Source organism: Eublepharis macularius, chromosome 15 (genome assembly GCF_028583425.1).
Source record: "Eublepharis macularius isolate TG4126 chromosome 15, MPM_Emac_v1.0, whole genome shotgun sequence".
NCBI classification, from domain to species: Eukaryota; Metazoa; Chordata; class Lepidosauria; order Squamata; family Eublepharidae; genus Eublepharis; species Eublepharis macularius.
Window position 1 is genome coordinate 53,726,164 of NC_072804.1, and position 16,893 is coordinate 53,743,056.

General features: G+C 49.3%; 2 protein-coding genes across 2 annotated transcripts in view; one reads left to right on the forward strand and one right to left on the reverse strand.

The window, feature by feature from the left end:
• Window positions 1-1,846, reverse strand: part of EXOSC5 (exosome component 5) — a 28,655-nt gene extending 26,809 nt beyond the window's left edge. Inside the window, exon 1 of the mRNA XM_054999290.1 lies at window positions 1,713-1,846. Coding sequence (XP_054855265.1) covers window positions 1,713-1,824 — 112 coding nt within the window. The 5' untranslated portion in view covers window positions 1,825-1,846. The remainder of the gene's footprint in view (window positions 1-1,712) is intronic.
• Window positions 1,847-3,172: 1,326 nt separating this feature from the next.
• BCKDHA (branched chain keto acid dehydrogenase E1 subunit alpha) lies at window positions 3,173-16,666 on the forward strand. The gene is made up of 9 exons (XM_054999289.1): window positions 3,173-3,273; window positions 6,781-6,960; window positions 7,103-7,189; window positions 7,945-8,053; window positions 9,126-9,287; window positions 11,840-12,046; window positions 12,811-12,952; window positions 13,060-13,231; window positions 15,092-16,666. Exons 1-9 carry the CDS (start codon window positions 3,190-3,192, stop codon window positions 15,260-15,262), a joined length of 1,314 nt encoding a protein of 437 aa, XP_054855264.1. The 5' UTR covers window positions 3,173-3,189; the 3' UTR covers window positions 15,263-16,666.
• The last annotated feature ends 227 nt before the right edge of the window (window positions 16,667-16,893 follow it).

Below are 16,893 nucleotides of genomic sequence, written 5' to 3' on the forward strand. Positions count from 1 at the left end.
ACCAAAGCTCAGACTGAATCGAATGTTAAAGGAGGGGTAGGAGATCAGGAGAACTTTTGCTAAGCTTTTGGAAGTGCTTTTATATTTATAGTACTTTGCTGTATTTTAGACTATTTTACGGTATGTTTTATCTTTTTATGTATATGGACTGCTGTTATCTGCTCAGGGCCCGTTTGTGGGGACAGCGATCTAGAAATTTAATACAATAAATATAATTCAGGATAATTATATTTAGGACTGCAGAATGGAGAATCCAGTCGGTGCAAAATGCTGCAGCTCGACCATTAGCAGGAGCGAGCAGGAGCATGAATATCACTCCCATCCTGCAGTCACTCCATTGGCTACCCATCAGTTACCGTGCTCAATTCAAGGTATTAGTTATTACATACAAAGCTCTTCACGGCCTTGGCCTGACATATCTACAAGACCGCCTTCCTCCCTATGTCCATCCATGGCAGATTTGCTCATCCGAACAGGTGGCCCTTACCCTGTGGAACAGCCTGCCTGAGGAGGTCAGGAGAGCCCCCACACGCTTGGCTTTCCACAAACAATGCAAAACTGAGTTATTCAAAAAGGCTTTTTACTCAGACAGGAGGGCGGTATTGTAGGGAGGGGGTCTCAGATGTTTCGCTAATGAGTTAGGAACCATAGACTTCACCATTATGTTGCCTTACATATTATCTGTTGCTTTAAATATGTACTCCTGTATACCACCTGTGCTTCATGTTGTTTAATGTCAGTCCTGGAATTGATTATGTCCTGTTTCAGCAATTCTTCAACCCCCTATTGGATCCTTGCTAATGCTATGTCTTTGTAAACTTGTATTCATTAACTCTAGGACATTATTTATGGAAGAGTTCGTGACACCGTATGGAAATGCCTGCCCTTGTCCTTGCTACTGATTGTACTGATCTCACACAATGTAATCCGCCTTGAGTCTCAGTGAGAAAGGCAGACTATAAATGACATAAATAAATATCTAAAAGTAAGACACACAGGTGTCCTAGAGAAAAGACTGGACGCAACTCCAGCACAGCTCTAGACCTTACAGACCAGCTAAATCTCCAGAGTATGCGCTTTGGGGAGTCTCTTCTACTACAGACCAACACACCCACCCACCTGGAAGTATAATCCACGTTGGATCTCAGTGAGAAAGACAGATGAGAAATGAATGAATCCTAGCCTGTTGCTGGAAGTCTTTCCCCCTCAACCACAGAATGTGTAAAGCTCTTAAAAGCAAGCCTCTGAGAATGTAGAGAATGCATACACACACACACACCCCATCACAACAGGTAAGTTGGGCATAACCCTTTGCAGTAGCATTCATGAGAAAGCTCATGAGTGACTGCCAAAGCTACTTGGCGTTGATTGTATTAGTCTTGAAGACTAAGAAAACTGACGCTGGAACACATCCTGTTATTCTTTAAAGGAGCCCCTGGGCGCCTGCATTGCTTAATGCAAGGTTGCCAACCTCCAGGTGGGGCTTGGAGATCTCCAGGAATTACAACTGATCGCCAGACAAGAGATCAGTTTCCCTGGAGAAAGCGGCTGCTTCGGAGGATGGGCGGTATGGCATTATACCCCGCTGAGGTTCTCCCTTCCCCAGACCCCACCCTCCTCTAGCTCTAGCTCAAATCTCCAGGAATTTCCCAACACAGAGTTGGCAACCCTATTTGGGGGGGCAAGGGCAGGGAGGAAGGCGAAAGGCTGACCCTGTATCCAGGAGGCGGATCCGTCGGGGCGGGAGAGCAGCCCCTGTTCGCACAGGATCCGCCGCAGCGCGGGGAGATCGCCGGAGTCGAAGCGCTTCTGCTCCGTCTCCATCCTCCCTCTCCCACCCACGTGCGCTCCATAACACTTCCGCATCCGGGTCCTACGAAGCCATCGGTCGCGGCTCAACGGCAGGACGTCCAGCCCCGCCCCCTCTTAAAGCGACACGCACATCAAGCCTGGGAAGGGAAAGCGTTGCGTGAAAGCGGAGGGAATCGTATGGGCCTCTTGGTTTCATTGCTCCAGCTTTTCTCCCCGGGGCTCAAGGCAATCTGCAAGCCCAGAAGCAGAACCAAGGAACTTTTAAAGAGGATTTATTTATTTATTATTTATTTTAATCAATGTTATTTATAGTCCGCCTTTTCGCACTGAGACTCAAGGCGGATCACACAGTGTCAGTACAGTCAATTTCAAAGATAGTTCAATAAACAGTGGGATAGGGCTCATACACGATGCACATTTGCAAAGATTTATTTGTGTTATTTACGTTATTTATAGTTTGCCTTTCGCACTGAGACTCAAGGTGGATTACACAGAACCAGTCAGTACAGTCAATTTCAAAGGCATTGCAATAAAGAATGTAATAGGAGTATATAGATGCAAATTTGCAAAGATTTTAAATCAGCAAAAATTATTGCTGTGTATTCTTTAATGAGTTAGACTCCACTTCCTCAAAGACCTACTTGTTGTAGCATAGTGGTTTAGCGGTTGTACTGTGAATCAACACTGCTGGTCAGAGCTCCCTTCGACAGATATGCTTTCAGTGTACTTTTGGAATCATTTGCAATTGGATTGTTCCTGTGCGAAACAAGGCTTAAGTGCCTTGAAAATGCATTATTCAAACCTGTGTGAAAATCGTCGCAAAGTGCATTGAAAGCGGATGGAATGCGTATTATTCAGCCTGGGCGAAAGCGCCGTTCAGTCGGCCTAGCCTACCTCACAGGGTTGTTGTCAGGGCACAAAAGAGGTGGGAATGCCACTCCAACGGGATAAAATCATTGTCGGCTTTCAGACTGGCATGAAGCAAAGCAGCCTAGAGGAGCCAGAGAGGAAAAGGAATTGGTGTGTGTATGTGTGTGTGTGCGGGGGGGGGGTTGTTTGCAAAAAAGAGGAGGGGCCAGAAAGAGATGGAAGGAGGGCTTGCCAACCTCCAGGTGGTGCCTGGAGATCTGGAATTACATCCCATCTCCGGGCTACAGAGATCAGATCCCCTGGAGAACAGTGACAGCTTTGGAGGGCGCACTCTTTGCTCTTACACTCTCCTTAGGCCCTTCCACAAACTCCGCCCCCATCGCCAGGAATTTCCCGACCGGGAGCTGGCAAACGCGGGGGGGCCGAGCCAGCGCCGCCCGCCCCGATCGAGAGGCGCGGCTTCCCTGCCCGCCCGCCCGGCCGCTCCTCCTCCGGGGGCCACGCAAGATGGCGACGCGGGCCGGGCTGCTGCGCCTGGCGCGCCTGGGCCGCCCCCTGCTGCCCGCCGCCCGGCGGGGGCTGCGCGCAGGGGTGAGTCACCCGTTGGGCGGAGATGGGCGGGGGAGAGGAAGGGGGATCTGGGGCTGGAGGGGGGAGATGAGGACCCCCACACACACACGCAGTTAGAAATGGGACCTCCAGAAGGGTGGGATGGGCGCCCCTCTCCAATATATGAGATTTCTTATCAGGGAGAAGAATTTGGGGAGGGGGTATTTGCTCTTAATCCCCAAGAAGAGGGCTGGAAGGAATTGAGTTGGGGGTCTGCTAGAAAGGGTTGGAGGTAGGGGACAGCGAGGGCAAGGGGGCAGGAAGACCCAGAATTGCCTCTCTCCATTATGAGAGAGTTCTTAATAGGGGAGGGGGTTTGGGGAGGGCATATTTGAGCTCCCCCCATCTAAGAAGAGAAAGCTGGAAGGAATTGAGGTGGGTTTGGGGGGGGGGATCTGCTAGGAAGGGTTAGAGATGGGGGGGGTGACAACGGCAGGGGGGGCAGCGGACCCTGAATGACACAAGAGGTAAAAATATTCCTTTGTGGGGGTCTAGCGGTTAGAGCAAAGAGGAGGGAGGTTGGAAGCCAGGACTCCTGGGTTCCACTTTGTAGTATAGGTTGGTCCAGCTCCTTCCTTCCTCAGAGTGGCATAAAAAGGGGAGGGGAGCTGAAGGGGAGGGGCAAGCTGGCTCCCCCAAGTGTAAGATGGGGGCCCTTGAGTGGAGGGACGGTGTGAGAGCCAGTTTGGTGTAGTGGTTAACAGCGGCAGGACTCTAATCTGGAGAACCGGGTTTGATTCCCCACTCCTCCACTCCTCCGCTTGCAGCCAGCTGGGTGACCTTGGGCCAGTCACGGCTCTTTCAGAGCTCTCTCAGCCCCACCCACCTCACAGGCTGTTTTGTTGTGGGGATAATAATGACATACTTTGTAAACCACTCTGAGTGGGTGTTAAGTCATCCTGAAGGGCAGTATATAAATCGAATGTTGTTGTTGTTGTTAAATTGAATGTTGTTGTTGTTAAAAGGGGCACACAACAGTGGGCGCCCCATATGGATGGAGTCCCTATCTTTCCATGAAAAAAATTCCTTTGGGGAGTCTAGAGCAAAGAGGAGGAGGGAGGTTGGGTTCGAAGGCAGGTTCCAGTTCTTTATTTTGCTTTTTAGTATCCCATCCCTTCCTTCAAGGAGCTCATGGAGTCTCCCCCCCCCCCATGTTATTCCCCAACAACCTTGTGAGGTAGGCTAGGCAGAAAGAGCGCACCCCTCCGGATCCTAAATCAGTGATTTAGCACAGATTAGATCCAGAGGGGTTAGCTGTGCTAGTCTGTAGTTGCAAAATAGTAAAGAGTCCAGTAGCCCCTTTAAGACTAACCAACGAAGAGAGCTACGGTTCTCGAAAGCTTATGCTACAATAAAGTTGGTTAGTCTTAAAGGGGCTACTGGACTCTTTACTGTTTAGCACAGATTGGATCTGCGTCTCCGTCCCTTGCACACCAGGCTCCCTAGCTCTGCCAGGTGTGCATGGGGTAGAATTAGGAGGTGCTGTGTATGGAATAGATCCAGAGGAGTTAGCTGTGTTAGTCTGTAGTAGCAAAATCAAAAAGAGTCCAGTAGCACCTTTAAGACTAACCAATTTTATTGTAGCATAAGCTTTCGAGAATCACAGTTCTCTTCGTTGTGTATGGAATGTGGGTCTCTCTTTTGGGGAGTGGAGCAGAGATTAAAGGTTAGCACTCCTGCCCAGGATGCTAGCGTAGTCAGTAAGCCTGCCCCCCCCTTTCCCATGGGCTCAGGACTGCTCATTGCATTTTACTCGTGACAATTAATATCCCAAATGGTTCATTTTGATGCTTGCATTCACCTGCCCCAGAACTGTTTAAGGCTGTTTACAATTAAGAATAAGAGCCACTGAAGTCAACGGAAGCTGCTCCCTTGGAAATATGTGGCTTGGCGTATGCTACCAGCGAGGTGAAAATCTATTTTAAAGAGGAGGACATCTAGTTTTTTAAAAGGCACTTCCATGTGTGGGGTTTATGGGGTCACCTGCGCACCGTGCCTGCAGGAGAGAAATTCAGTTTCTTCCTTGAAGCAACTCGGGGAGGGATCTGGGAATCCAAGGCCCTTGTGTTTTCCTGCCATCCGATTGGCCCGTTTCAGGGGGTGTGAAGAGGGGGTGTGTTCCTTTCCCAGGACTGCTTCCAGTTTACATCCCCCCTCCCCTTTCCTTGGGTTGATTTACTGGGGTCAGCCGGCTAAAGAAACGTAGAAATCTTTTTCTTCTTGGGTTGACGTCAAGGAAGGCGTTCAGCTCGTTAATTAAACTTTTCCCTCCTTTATCTGAAAATGAAATCGGCTGTAATTTTGAACAGTTCCTCCAGGTGACCTCTAAGACAGATTAATGCTTTTACAAAATTAAAATACAGCAGGTTTAAATTGAAACTTCAGATATATTACCAAGCAGAAGAACCAAATGAGACATTTTAAAAAGGGAGAGAATAATCTCATTAATATTCAATATTTCCAAGAAATGTCCAAGACAGTAAACAGCTATAAAACTGAAAACATGAACAGTCTATACAGGCAGAGGTCACCATCCCATCATACTTAAGCGGGACCATGTGACACTTTTCCTGAAAGCAGCTCAGTAATTTATATCAGCTCTGTAAGGTCTCCCAGTATTATCCCGGGCTGCAGTGAGATATGACCCAGGAATCTCAGCTTCCCGGCCCAAAAAGCTCTCAGTGCTGTGAACATAAATGAATTTTTAGCTCTTGTTGGGTCAAGCTATTATACAAAGCTCGGAGAAGCTGCAATCCAAAGAATTGGTAGTCTTTTATACCTTTGGAGGGAAGGCAGATTCTTGGCCATTATGACGTAGATTCAAGTGATCTTTACTCCTTTGGTAGTTATTTATATAGGGAATAGTTTTATTATTGAAGTCACACTGACTTGTATTTAGCAGTCACTATGAGATGAGTGATGGACACTGTTTTATACACTGAAAATGAACCTGCCCGGCCTTCTGTATGCCACCAGAGAACAGCTGGATTCCAGATAACTCCCCTGGCCACCAGTATTTCAGTCTTGGCTACTGATCAAGATGGGTAGCCATGTTAGCAGTAGAAAAGAGCAAAACAGTAGGACCTATAAGACTCACAAAATTTGTGGTAGGGTGTGAGCTTTTGAGAGTCACAGCTCACTTCTTCAGATACTAGTCTTGGCTACTGTATTTCTGTAACACCTGCATGCACTGTTATGCAACAAGGAAACATAGCTGGGGTGCTGTAAGATGTAAGGAGCAGCACAAGGCCAAAGCAAATGGGTTGAGGGACATTTGGCTAGACAGAGGTTCGCCGGACTTTTATGCCCACCTTTGCAAGACCTGAGCTGTAAGCGAATTCTAGTTTGGAACAGGACAGAAAAGTTTTTTGCAGTAGCTGCCGCAGGGGATATCTGAAGTTTCAGAAACCTTAAGGGGATGGCTTGACTCATCATGCCAGGTGGGAAGGTGTCACATTCACAGCTTATCCTCTTCCCCCAATTTACCAGGGATCCCTTCAACAGCAGGAAGAGTTCACCTCACTTGAAGAGAAGCCGCAGTTCCCGGGTGCCTCCGCTGAGTTTGTGGACAGACTTGAGTTTATCCAACCAAATGTCATCTCAGGGATCCCCATCTACCGGGTCATGGACCGCCAGGGGCAGATCGTCAATCCCAGCGAGGACCCCCAGGTGAGACAATCCTATGTAACAATTGGGAATCTCCCTAGCAGCCAGTGCCTGAGGATTGGAAATCATTCTTTTCAGCCCCGTTTGAGTATTTTTTTAACGGAACTCTCTTTCTTGTTCTGTTCCACCCCGTCGCTCGTTGCAGCTTCCTAAAGAGGAAGTTCTGAAGTTCTACAGAAGCATGACGCTTCTCAATACGATGGATCGGATCTTGTACGAGTCCCAGAGGCAGGTAAGGCCACTGGGCAATCCCTGGTAAGAGCAGGCTGGCGAAGTTTCGGGCCACTTTCAGCTGAGTTCAAAAATTAAAGCGTGAACAATGCCTTAAAGAGAGGCAAGTCAGGTTTCTCTGTTCCAATTCGGGGAGACTAAATTTATAAAGGAGGGAAGGTGGTATGGTATAGCCGGATCTTGTCAGATCTCGGAAGCTAAGATGGATCATACTTGGGCAGTTACTGTGGTGCAGAGTGGTAAGTGGCAGTACTGCAGTCCAAGTTCTGCTCATGACCTGAGTTCGATCCCAGCGGAAGCTGGGTTCAGGTAGCCGGCTCAAGGTTGACTCAGCCTTCCATCCTTCCGAGGTCTGTAAAATGAGTACCCAGTTTCCTGGGGGTAAACTGTAGATGACTGGGGAAGGCAATGGCAAACCGCCCCGTAACAAAAAGTCTGCCAAGAAAACGTCATGATGTGACGTCCCTCCATGGGTCAGTAATGACTCAGTGCTTGCACAGGGGACTACTTTTACCTTTTTACCCAGGAAGACTCTGCAGAGGAAGGCACTGGCAAACCACCTCTGCTTCTCACTTGCCTTGAAAGCCCCTGTTTGGGGTTGCCATAAGTCAGTTGCGACTTGACGACACACACACACACACAAAAAGAATTGTAACAGAGCTTGAGAAGGATGGATCCAGTGGGTTTAAAGAGAGCGAGACCTGGCGTTGGAGTCTTCCGCCTTCCATGATGCTAAGTTCCGTCTTTTGTTCATAGGGTCGGATCTCCTTCTACATGACCAACTACGGGGAGGAAGGCACACACATCGGCAGCGCGGCTGCCCTCGACGACACTGATCTGGTGTTCGGACAGTATCGGGAAGCCGGTAACTGACAAGGCCAGATGGGATGTAACGTCTGCAATCAGCTCTCTGGCCGTTTTTGACAAATAGATAAAGCTGCAGGACTCTCTCCTCCACCGCTTTAGGATTAGGGCCACGTTGCTGCGAGAAGTGGTTTAACTCTTCCCTGCTCTCTACACCATTTTCCTTGCTTTCAATTCCTCCAGCTGCTGGCTGCACCAGCTGAGGAAGTACCTGTATGGTTTCCCTTGTGGGAAAAAATAGCAGCTATAGGTTGTGTGGTGTGCATTGGGAAATGAGGGGGAAAGTTGCATGCAAACCTCAGCGCCTCTGCTGTTTAAATCTTCTGCAGTTTTTTAAAACAAATAGTTAAATTACAGATATCCCCTCGGGCTTGTCTAGTTGTGACCTCGGTAAAACACGGTCATCCTCCCAGACCTCGCTCTGGCTGCAGCAAGGTGTGCTGCAAACTCCTCCACCACTAGGGGACAGCACAAGATAGCCATGCGCAGGCTTCCAAATCCACTTGCACCCTCCTCCACTGAACAGGGCTTCATCTCCTGAATGGCCCCCTCTCAGTTCCTCCTCTCATCTTCCCTCTCGAGGACCCCAGTGTCTAGCCAGTCGCTTGCTCTAAACCTCAGCCAGCGCTACAGACAATGAGATGGGATGAAGTACCAGCCAGGGGGCGTGCCGGAGACCCAGATCCCTTTTGCTTCATAAAAAGCAGGAGCAGGGCTTGTGATTTGCCAACACTGTGGTTGTTGCGGGGGAACGGAGTTCCAGCACCTCTTGAAAATGGTCACATGGCTGGTGGCCCCGCCCCCTGATCTCCAGACAGAGGGGAGTTGAGATTGCCCTCCACGGTGCGGAGGGCAATCTCAACTCCCTTTTGTCTGGAGATCAGGGGGCGGGGCCACCAGCCATGTGACCATTTTCTCTGAGGGCAACCCACTGAGTTCCACCACCTCTTTCCCCAGAAAAAAACCCCTGTCTGAATCTATAACCTTATTCCTGCACTTCAGAGCATTCTCAGCCTGAAATGCCAGTCTCAGCTCTTTCCTAGCGAATCCTGCATCTCCTTTCCCTCTTCCAGGTGTTCTGATGCACAGAGGGTATCCTCTGGACCTGTTCATGGCACAATGCTACGGGAATGCCAGCGACCCCGGGAAAGGCCGTCAGATGCCCGTGCATTATGGCTGCAAAGATCTGCACTTTGTCACCATCTCGTCCCCGCTCGCTACACAAATCCCACAAGGTGAGGTCAAACATCTTCTTCCAGGAGGGGAGGCAGGTACAGTTTTAAGACGGGGATGTGCCAAGCCCACTTGTGTTTCAAAGCAGGGAGAGTGGCTACTCAGGCTTGGGAGCCTGTATGTGCTCATCAAAACATTATCACCTTCCGTCACTAAAGAGAGAGCTGAACTTTTAAATAAGTCCACAAAAGTTCCTAGCCCTTAATCATTTTTAGTCGCCTACTTGGCTGTGCGTATGCATACCAGCGCAAGTCCTTTATGACACAGCCTGGGAAGCCACAAACAGACACCTTAATCAGAGCTAAACTACACGAGACGAATTACACAAGGATGCTCAAGTGAAGGGAGACACAATGTTAGCCGGGAAGCATAGTTTGAATTTCACCTCTGACTACAGAGCTGGCGGAGATTGCTCCTCAGAGGTTTTTTTAATAATTGACAGAGCTTTCAAGGAGGCGAAGAGGAAATTAACAAACCCTCTGAGGAGCGATCTTTGCCAGCTCTGTAGAGAGAGAGGTGAAATTCAAACTACGCTTCCCGGCTAACATTGCATCTCCCTTCACTTGAGTGTGTAATTCATCTCATGTAGTTTAGCTCTCAGTTTACAAAGACTTCTCTACCTTCTTGCCTGGAGACAATTATTTGCAGTGCTTAAGTGGCTGTGTGCAACCCTGTAGGAAGGACAAAGCACATTAAATCATATTACACTGGGTGGCCTTTTGAGTAGCACAAGACGAAAGTGATAGTTTCAGGTGGGTAGCCGTTGTTGTTCTGCGGTTGAAGAGCAAGATCCGGTTCCAATCGCACCTTAAAGACCAACTAGATTTCTAAGGTAGGAGCTTTCAAGAGTTGGAGCTTTGACTTTCAAAAACTCATACCTTGGAAATCTGTGATAGATCAAGATGGGTAGCCATGTTAGTCTGTAGCAGTAGAAAATAGCACAAATCCAGTAGCACCTATAAGACTAACAAAATTTGTGGTAGGGTAGGAGCTTTTGTGAGTCACAGCTGAAAAAGTGAGCTGTGGCTCACGAAAACTCATACCCTACCCCAAATTTTGTTAGTCTTATAGGTTCTACTGGACTCTTGCTCTTTTCAACTTGGAAATCTGGTTGGTCTTTAAGATCTTATCGGACCTGGATCAAGCAAAAATGAAGCGCTGATGTTGTGCGACACCAGACACCGTGCACATTCCCACAACAGCTTAAGATGGTACAGTGAAAGATTAGTTTGCCTGTTTCATTATCTTCTGGTCTTTGGGAGTCTACGGGACTCCTAAGTGTATCACAACAGTAGCCATGCCTGGACAGAGAAGCCTTTAAGTTTCTTTTCTAGCATTCAAGTAATAAGTTTGTGGAGGTTTATGGTGATATGGCCATTGGGGAAGCTGTGTTACTCTGTTGCAGGGAAAAAACAAAGAAACATCTTGTGAGGTCTTAAAGACTAACAGATAAATTGGTTAGCGTTTAAGGTGACTGTTCTGGGTTTATTCATGTCTGTAAAAAAAAACACTCAGCAGGGAAAAAAAAGACTTCCTAATGGGATAATGTCGAGGGGAATGGGGTAACGTCCCTTGGCATATATCCCAAGTTAAGTTGTCTTCCCACAGATGGAAATGCAATTTTTAACTGAGCCCTTGCTCTCAATCCAAAACCCTGTATCCTTCCCCCTACATTGTTCCCCAACCCGTTGGTCTTCTTATCCAAAGGCCAACCCCACCTGCCTCTCCCCATATCCCAATCTAGTCACCCACATCTCTCAAGCCTAGTAGAAGAGGTCCCCCCTTCAGCTGTCTCTCATGCACCTAGCAGGCTCCACCCGGATCCTACCCTATCCTGAGCTGCATTCACACAACCAACGGCAAATGGCCTGGGAGAGAATTACTCAGCCAGGTGTGACTTCTGGGTCATCTGTACACGGCTACATTCCTCAAAAGAAGGTCACGGGCAGTGAAGTTATGAAAGTAGCCCCAAACACTTGTGGTATTCAAGATGCGTGGCGAGCATCGGTTACACCAAGTGAGGGGACAGATGTAGAGGCAGAGGGGCTCTCCTGTAAGAGGTAGCTGATTCCGGTGATAGGGCACTGGTTCTGGGTCGCCCATTCAGGACCACTTGCTCCCCAAAAGAGACAGATGTTGCTCTCATCAAGTCTGGGGCCAAACAACTCTTATATTCCTAAGATGGCTGCCAGAGGTCTACCTCTTGAGCTAATCTTCTTGAGAATATACAGGATCTCAATCTCTTGAGAATATACAGGAGAAGCACTCTAGCTGAGATCCATGTGTTGATGGAGCCGCGGAATGGCCACGGAATGTGCTCGTCAGCTTCTGCCACGCAGACCCAGGGGTGGCCTTTGGGTGGGTTGCTTCGGCTTCCTGGCTCAGCAGATCAGAACAGCCAATCCTCTTTGACCATCCTTCCATAATAAAATATTTTCTACAAGGATACGACTGTTTGTGTGAAGGTAGCTCCCGGTGATTTGCCCGGTCGCCATGGCCCCCTTCCCGTCCCCTGCCTTTATCCCCTCTGTCTTCCCTCCCTCCCCCTCGGCAGCCGTTGGTTCTGCTTATGCCATCAAGAGGGAGAACACCAACCGGGTTGTGATCTGCTACTTCGGGGAAGGTGCGGCCAGTGAGGGCGACACCCATGCTGGCTTCAACTTTGCCGCCACCCTGGAGTGCCCCATCATCTTCTTCTGCCGCAACAACGGCTACGCCATCTCCACCCCTACGTCTGAGCAGTACCGGGGCGACGGGATCGGTAAGAGGGGGAGCCTGTGGAATGGAGGGGTGGATTATGGGTTGACTAAGCAAAGGGGAGCCCCGTGGCGCAGGAGCCCTGTGGCACAGAGCGGTAAGCTGCAGTACTGCAGTCCAAGCTCTGCTCACAACCTGAGTTCAATCCCAGCGGAAGCCGGGTTCAGGTAGCCGGCTCAAGGTTGACTCAGCCTTCCATCCTTCTGAGGTCAGTAAAATGAGTACCCAGTTTCCTGGGGGTAAAGTGTAGATGACTGGGGAAGGCAATGGCAAACCACCCCGTAACAAAAGTCTGCCAAGAAAATGTCATGATGCGACATCCCCCTGTGGGTCAGTAATGACTCAGTGCTTGCACAGGGGCCTACCTTTATCTTTACCTAAGCAAAGGGGATGCTGTATTGTAAGGAATTCTGTGCGCAGGGAGGGGCAGCTTTGATGCAAGAGGAGCGTCTGCTTGAATTCTCAGTTGCTTTGCTAGTTGGACAAGGACCTTGAGAATTTTGCAGAGATGGAAATGCCTGGGGTGCATGCCTTACCCAGGGGAACCTGCCATAGTTAGATTTCCCTTCCAAACATTCCTTACCTGTTATGACGCTAGCAGGTGAAGTGGCCTGTATTTTGAGTACCCTCTGTCCCTCTTCTAGCATCTCATCTGTTTTAAGCAGCTCAGAGGATACCAGGAGGTGGCAGGCTACCAGGGATTCAAGGCAGAGAAAGGATTGTGGAATACAGTTTGCAAGTTTGCCCAACTGTCCTTTCCCTCCCCAGCTGCTCGGGGGCCTGGTTACGGTATTCACTCGATCAGGGTGGACGGCAACGACGTTTTCGCCGTGTACAACGCCACCAAGGAGGCCCGGCGTCGCGCTGTGGCCGAGAACCAGCCGTTTCTCATCGAAGCCATGACCTACAGGTGGGTTTGGAGGCACGCGCCTGATGGCGGTGAGTTCTGATCGGCAACGGGGGGAGGGCAGAGCTAAGGAGTTCACCTAATGGATTGGCCACTCCCCGTCTTCCCAGGATCGGGCATCACAGCACGAGCGACGACAGCTCCGCCTACCGTTCGGTGGATGAGGTCAACTATTGGGACAAACAAGATCACCCCATTTCTCGGCTCCGTCACTATATGGTGGGACGAGGCTGGTGGGACGAGGATCAGGAGAAAAGCTGGCGTAAGAAATCGCGCAAGAGGGTGAGTGCCTGGATGAGTGACTGTCCCTCCCTCCCCCGGGGTCTGTTTAGCTCACATAAGCAAGGCAGGAGAGAAAGATCTGCATTCTCAAAGCACTGGACTCCGATGCAGAACAGTCCTGGCTTAGTAGAAAAGAGCCAGAGTCCAGTAGCACCTGTAAGACTAACAAAATTTGTGGTAAGGTATGAGCTTTCATGAGTCGCAGCTCACTTCTTCAGATACCGCTAGAATGGGAGTCCATCTGTCCTTATATCTTGGAGAGTGGAGCGATGACAGAAGCCCAGGGCTTTTTTTCAGTTGGAACGCGGTGGAACAGAGTTCCGGCACCTCTTGAAAATGGTCACATGGCCAGTGGCCCCGCCCCCTGATCACCAGACAGAGGGGAGTTGAGATTGCCCTCCACACTGCTCCAGCAGCACGGAGGGCAATCTAAACTCCCCTCTGTCTGGAGATCATGGGGCAGGGCCACCAGCCATGTGACCATTTTTGCTGAGGGCGATTTAAACTTTAAAAAACTCCCCCCTTGTTCCAGCTGACCCAAAGTGACGTCATTGGGCAGTCCCGAGTTCCACCACTGAGTTCCACCATCTCTTTTCCCAGGAAAAAAGCCCTGCAGAAGCCAAATGATAATAGCCGCTGAATCTGTAATCACTCCACTCTCCAAGGTATAAGAACAGATTCTAGCTGTATCTTGCTCTTTTTTACTGCTACAGATAGACTAACACGGCCACCCATCTTGATCTATGCCCTGGCTTAGTTTAGTTTCAGAAGAACCTGTGTGATTTTCTATGCAGCAAAAAACCGAGGACGCACAGGCAGGAGCGTAAGAGCCAGAATATGGAGGAAGTAGGATGGACTGAGCCAATGGTGGAGTTGTGAAGAATCAAAATTTTGGAGGGGTTTCCTGTGCTAAAATAAGGGAGGGTAAACTTTTCCCCTGCTATGCTAGCTTTCTCTCTGCAAGGAAGTTAATGTCGTTTCAAAACCTACGATTGGAATCCCACACCTGCAGTCGGAAATAGCACAGTCCGTTCTACCCCCTTATTCTGCAGCATGTGCAAACCAGGCCTCACCCGTTTAATGAAGGACTCTGGGTATTTTTGACTCCTACATCATTCCCACAAGGAGTTAAGGATAGAGAAGATATACTCCCCCTTTACTCAAATATGTTTGTGTGAAAGCTGATAGGAAATGTCCAAGTGTCCTTGTGAGATTGTGGGCCAAGCTACACATGATGAATGACACTTGAACGGCAAGTGTATTTCTCCCTGTTCACTTGCCCTCCACTCAATCCACTTGCCGTTCAAGTGTCATTCGTCATGTGTAGCTTGGCCCTAAGACTCCTATGAACAAAGGTGAAAACAGTGTTAAGAGCTCTTAAGGACTCGCGAAGGCACACCTGTTCTGTTTGCACACCTTTTATGCACAGCACCTCCTCCTGGGAGAATCAAGCATTGTGATGTCCTTGGGAGGATACTCCAGAGTTACCTTTGGCTCAGTTTTCAGATGAGAAGGTAATGTTCTAGGACAGGGAAGGGCAAATTTGGGTCTCTGCCTACCCTCGGAACTGTCAGTTTCTCGAGAGTATCCACCCACTACAGTCTGACATGTTGGTGCTCCAACCAAACGGTGAAACAGCTTCAGGGTCAAATGACGAGTGCCTGTAGACCTCACACACACCACAGGTTGCCCGTCTCTGTTCTATTAGGGGGACAAGCATCGTAAGGAAGATGCGATGTGCTCTGTTGCCCTTCACATGATCAAGGAATTGTCTTTTAAAAGTACTTTACTGGCTTGCATGACTGGACCCTCTGGATTCCACCTCTGGCTTTCCTTGGTGTTTTTCCCCCTTTTATCCAGGTGATGGAGGCCTTCGAGGAGGCCGAGCGCAAACTGAAACCCAAGCCGCAGTTCCTCTTCTCGGACGTTTACTGCGAGATGCCCTGGCACATCCAGAAGCAGCAGGAATCCCTGGAGCGCCACCTCAAGCAATACGGCGAACACTATCCCCTGGGACACTTTGAGAAGTGAATCCCCACCCCCTTCATCTTCATACCCCTCACTGCCCTCACCAGCAGCCGGGGCCTGGAAGACAAATCTCAGTCAAAAACGGATTCCTGGGCAGAATTCTGTGCCTGGTCACAGCTGGGCAACCTCTCCCTTGAGAGCGTGGGGAACGCTGCTCACAACGCTGGCGCCTGGAATATCTGCAGGGGGATACAGACCTGGGTTTGGGGGCGACTCCAGGGCCCCACGCCAATTTCTGCTAGCGGCCACTAATGGTTATTTTACCTCCGGTTTTAAAACATTAATTGCAAACAGTGGCAGCTCACTACGGGGTGCCACTCGGCTGCCATCACCACCCACCCCATAGTACTATTAACCTCCCTCCCAGGATATGAAACACTGAACGCTTTTTTCCTTGCTTTACAGTCTGTAAATACAGCACGTTAAGCCACGTGTGGCCAATGGGACTTCCCGAATTCTTGCATCTTTGCAAGAATTTGAGAAGGTCTGTTGAGCATACATCCGTCTCCTGGATGTAGGTCAGGATGGCTTTGAGGGCAAAGGCCGCCACCCCCTCCAAAATATCCACCCGCCCACCTTGCCTTGCCTGCTTGTAGAGCTAGCCGTGGTTGCATGCAGCTTACGTAAAGCACACCAAGGGTCACAGCTGTCTCTGTGGAACCGCAGTGCCTTATCTCTACTGGCTTTCTGACTGGAATTTCCCCCCTGCCCTGCCACCACATACAACCTGGCCGTCGTACTTGAGACAGTCATTCTGAAAGGCACAAAATGGCGGGCAGCGTCTTAGCTTCTTTCTATGGGTAAGCTCATGTCCCAAAAGGAACCGTTTCTGCATCCTTGGTGCCTCTGGAACCAAGTATCTGCTTGCGGTGTGTGTGGGGGGCTTGTAAGGTTTATTTGGTTTTCAGCCCAGTTGGCCCTGTGAAGATAGTGCGCTAGCTCAGAGGAAAACTGCAGCCTGTGCCTTCCCCAGGAGACGAAACCCCGTACACCTCCCTTGACAGTGTCATCTGGAAAGTGGATATCACCCGGAAATTTTTCTTGGCCAGTTCATCACCAAACTGTAAAGGGACAAGTTTGTATGGATTTCCCTAAGGATCTCGGAGCTTTTAGAAGGCGGGGAGTCTTTGGTGATGAAATAGAACAGGGTTCAGAGCAGAAGGCCACGGGTGTTTTAACTGGGCTTTCATTAGAAATTCAAACTCTATATTTCTAGCATTTCTGCTTGAGCAATTTGGCCCGGGGCGGTGGTGGCAGAGTTCTGTTAGTCTGTTACAGCTCAATCGGCGATGTTACTGTTGGATGCAATAGTTATATTTCAGGTTTTAGAGAGAGATGGGTAAACACAAATGAGGGTGCCGTAGCAAGGCAGGTTGGGAAATGAATAAAACGATTATGGGCGGATCACGTCTGACCTTTCTTTCATGTCGTCCACCCCTCGAGGTCTCTGGTTATTTTCTAAAGCAAGTTCAACGTTGGTTCCCAGAATGGGCAGAGGTAAGAGAAAGGTGACTCGCAATTTACTCTCGTTGCTTCACACGTCGGGGTTTGAGCCCCACCTTGAAAACAAATCCTGAAACAGCCCTGCTTTCTTGAAGCATCTGATAAGCTTGATTTCACTAATACGCAGGGCT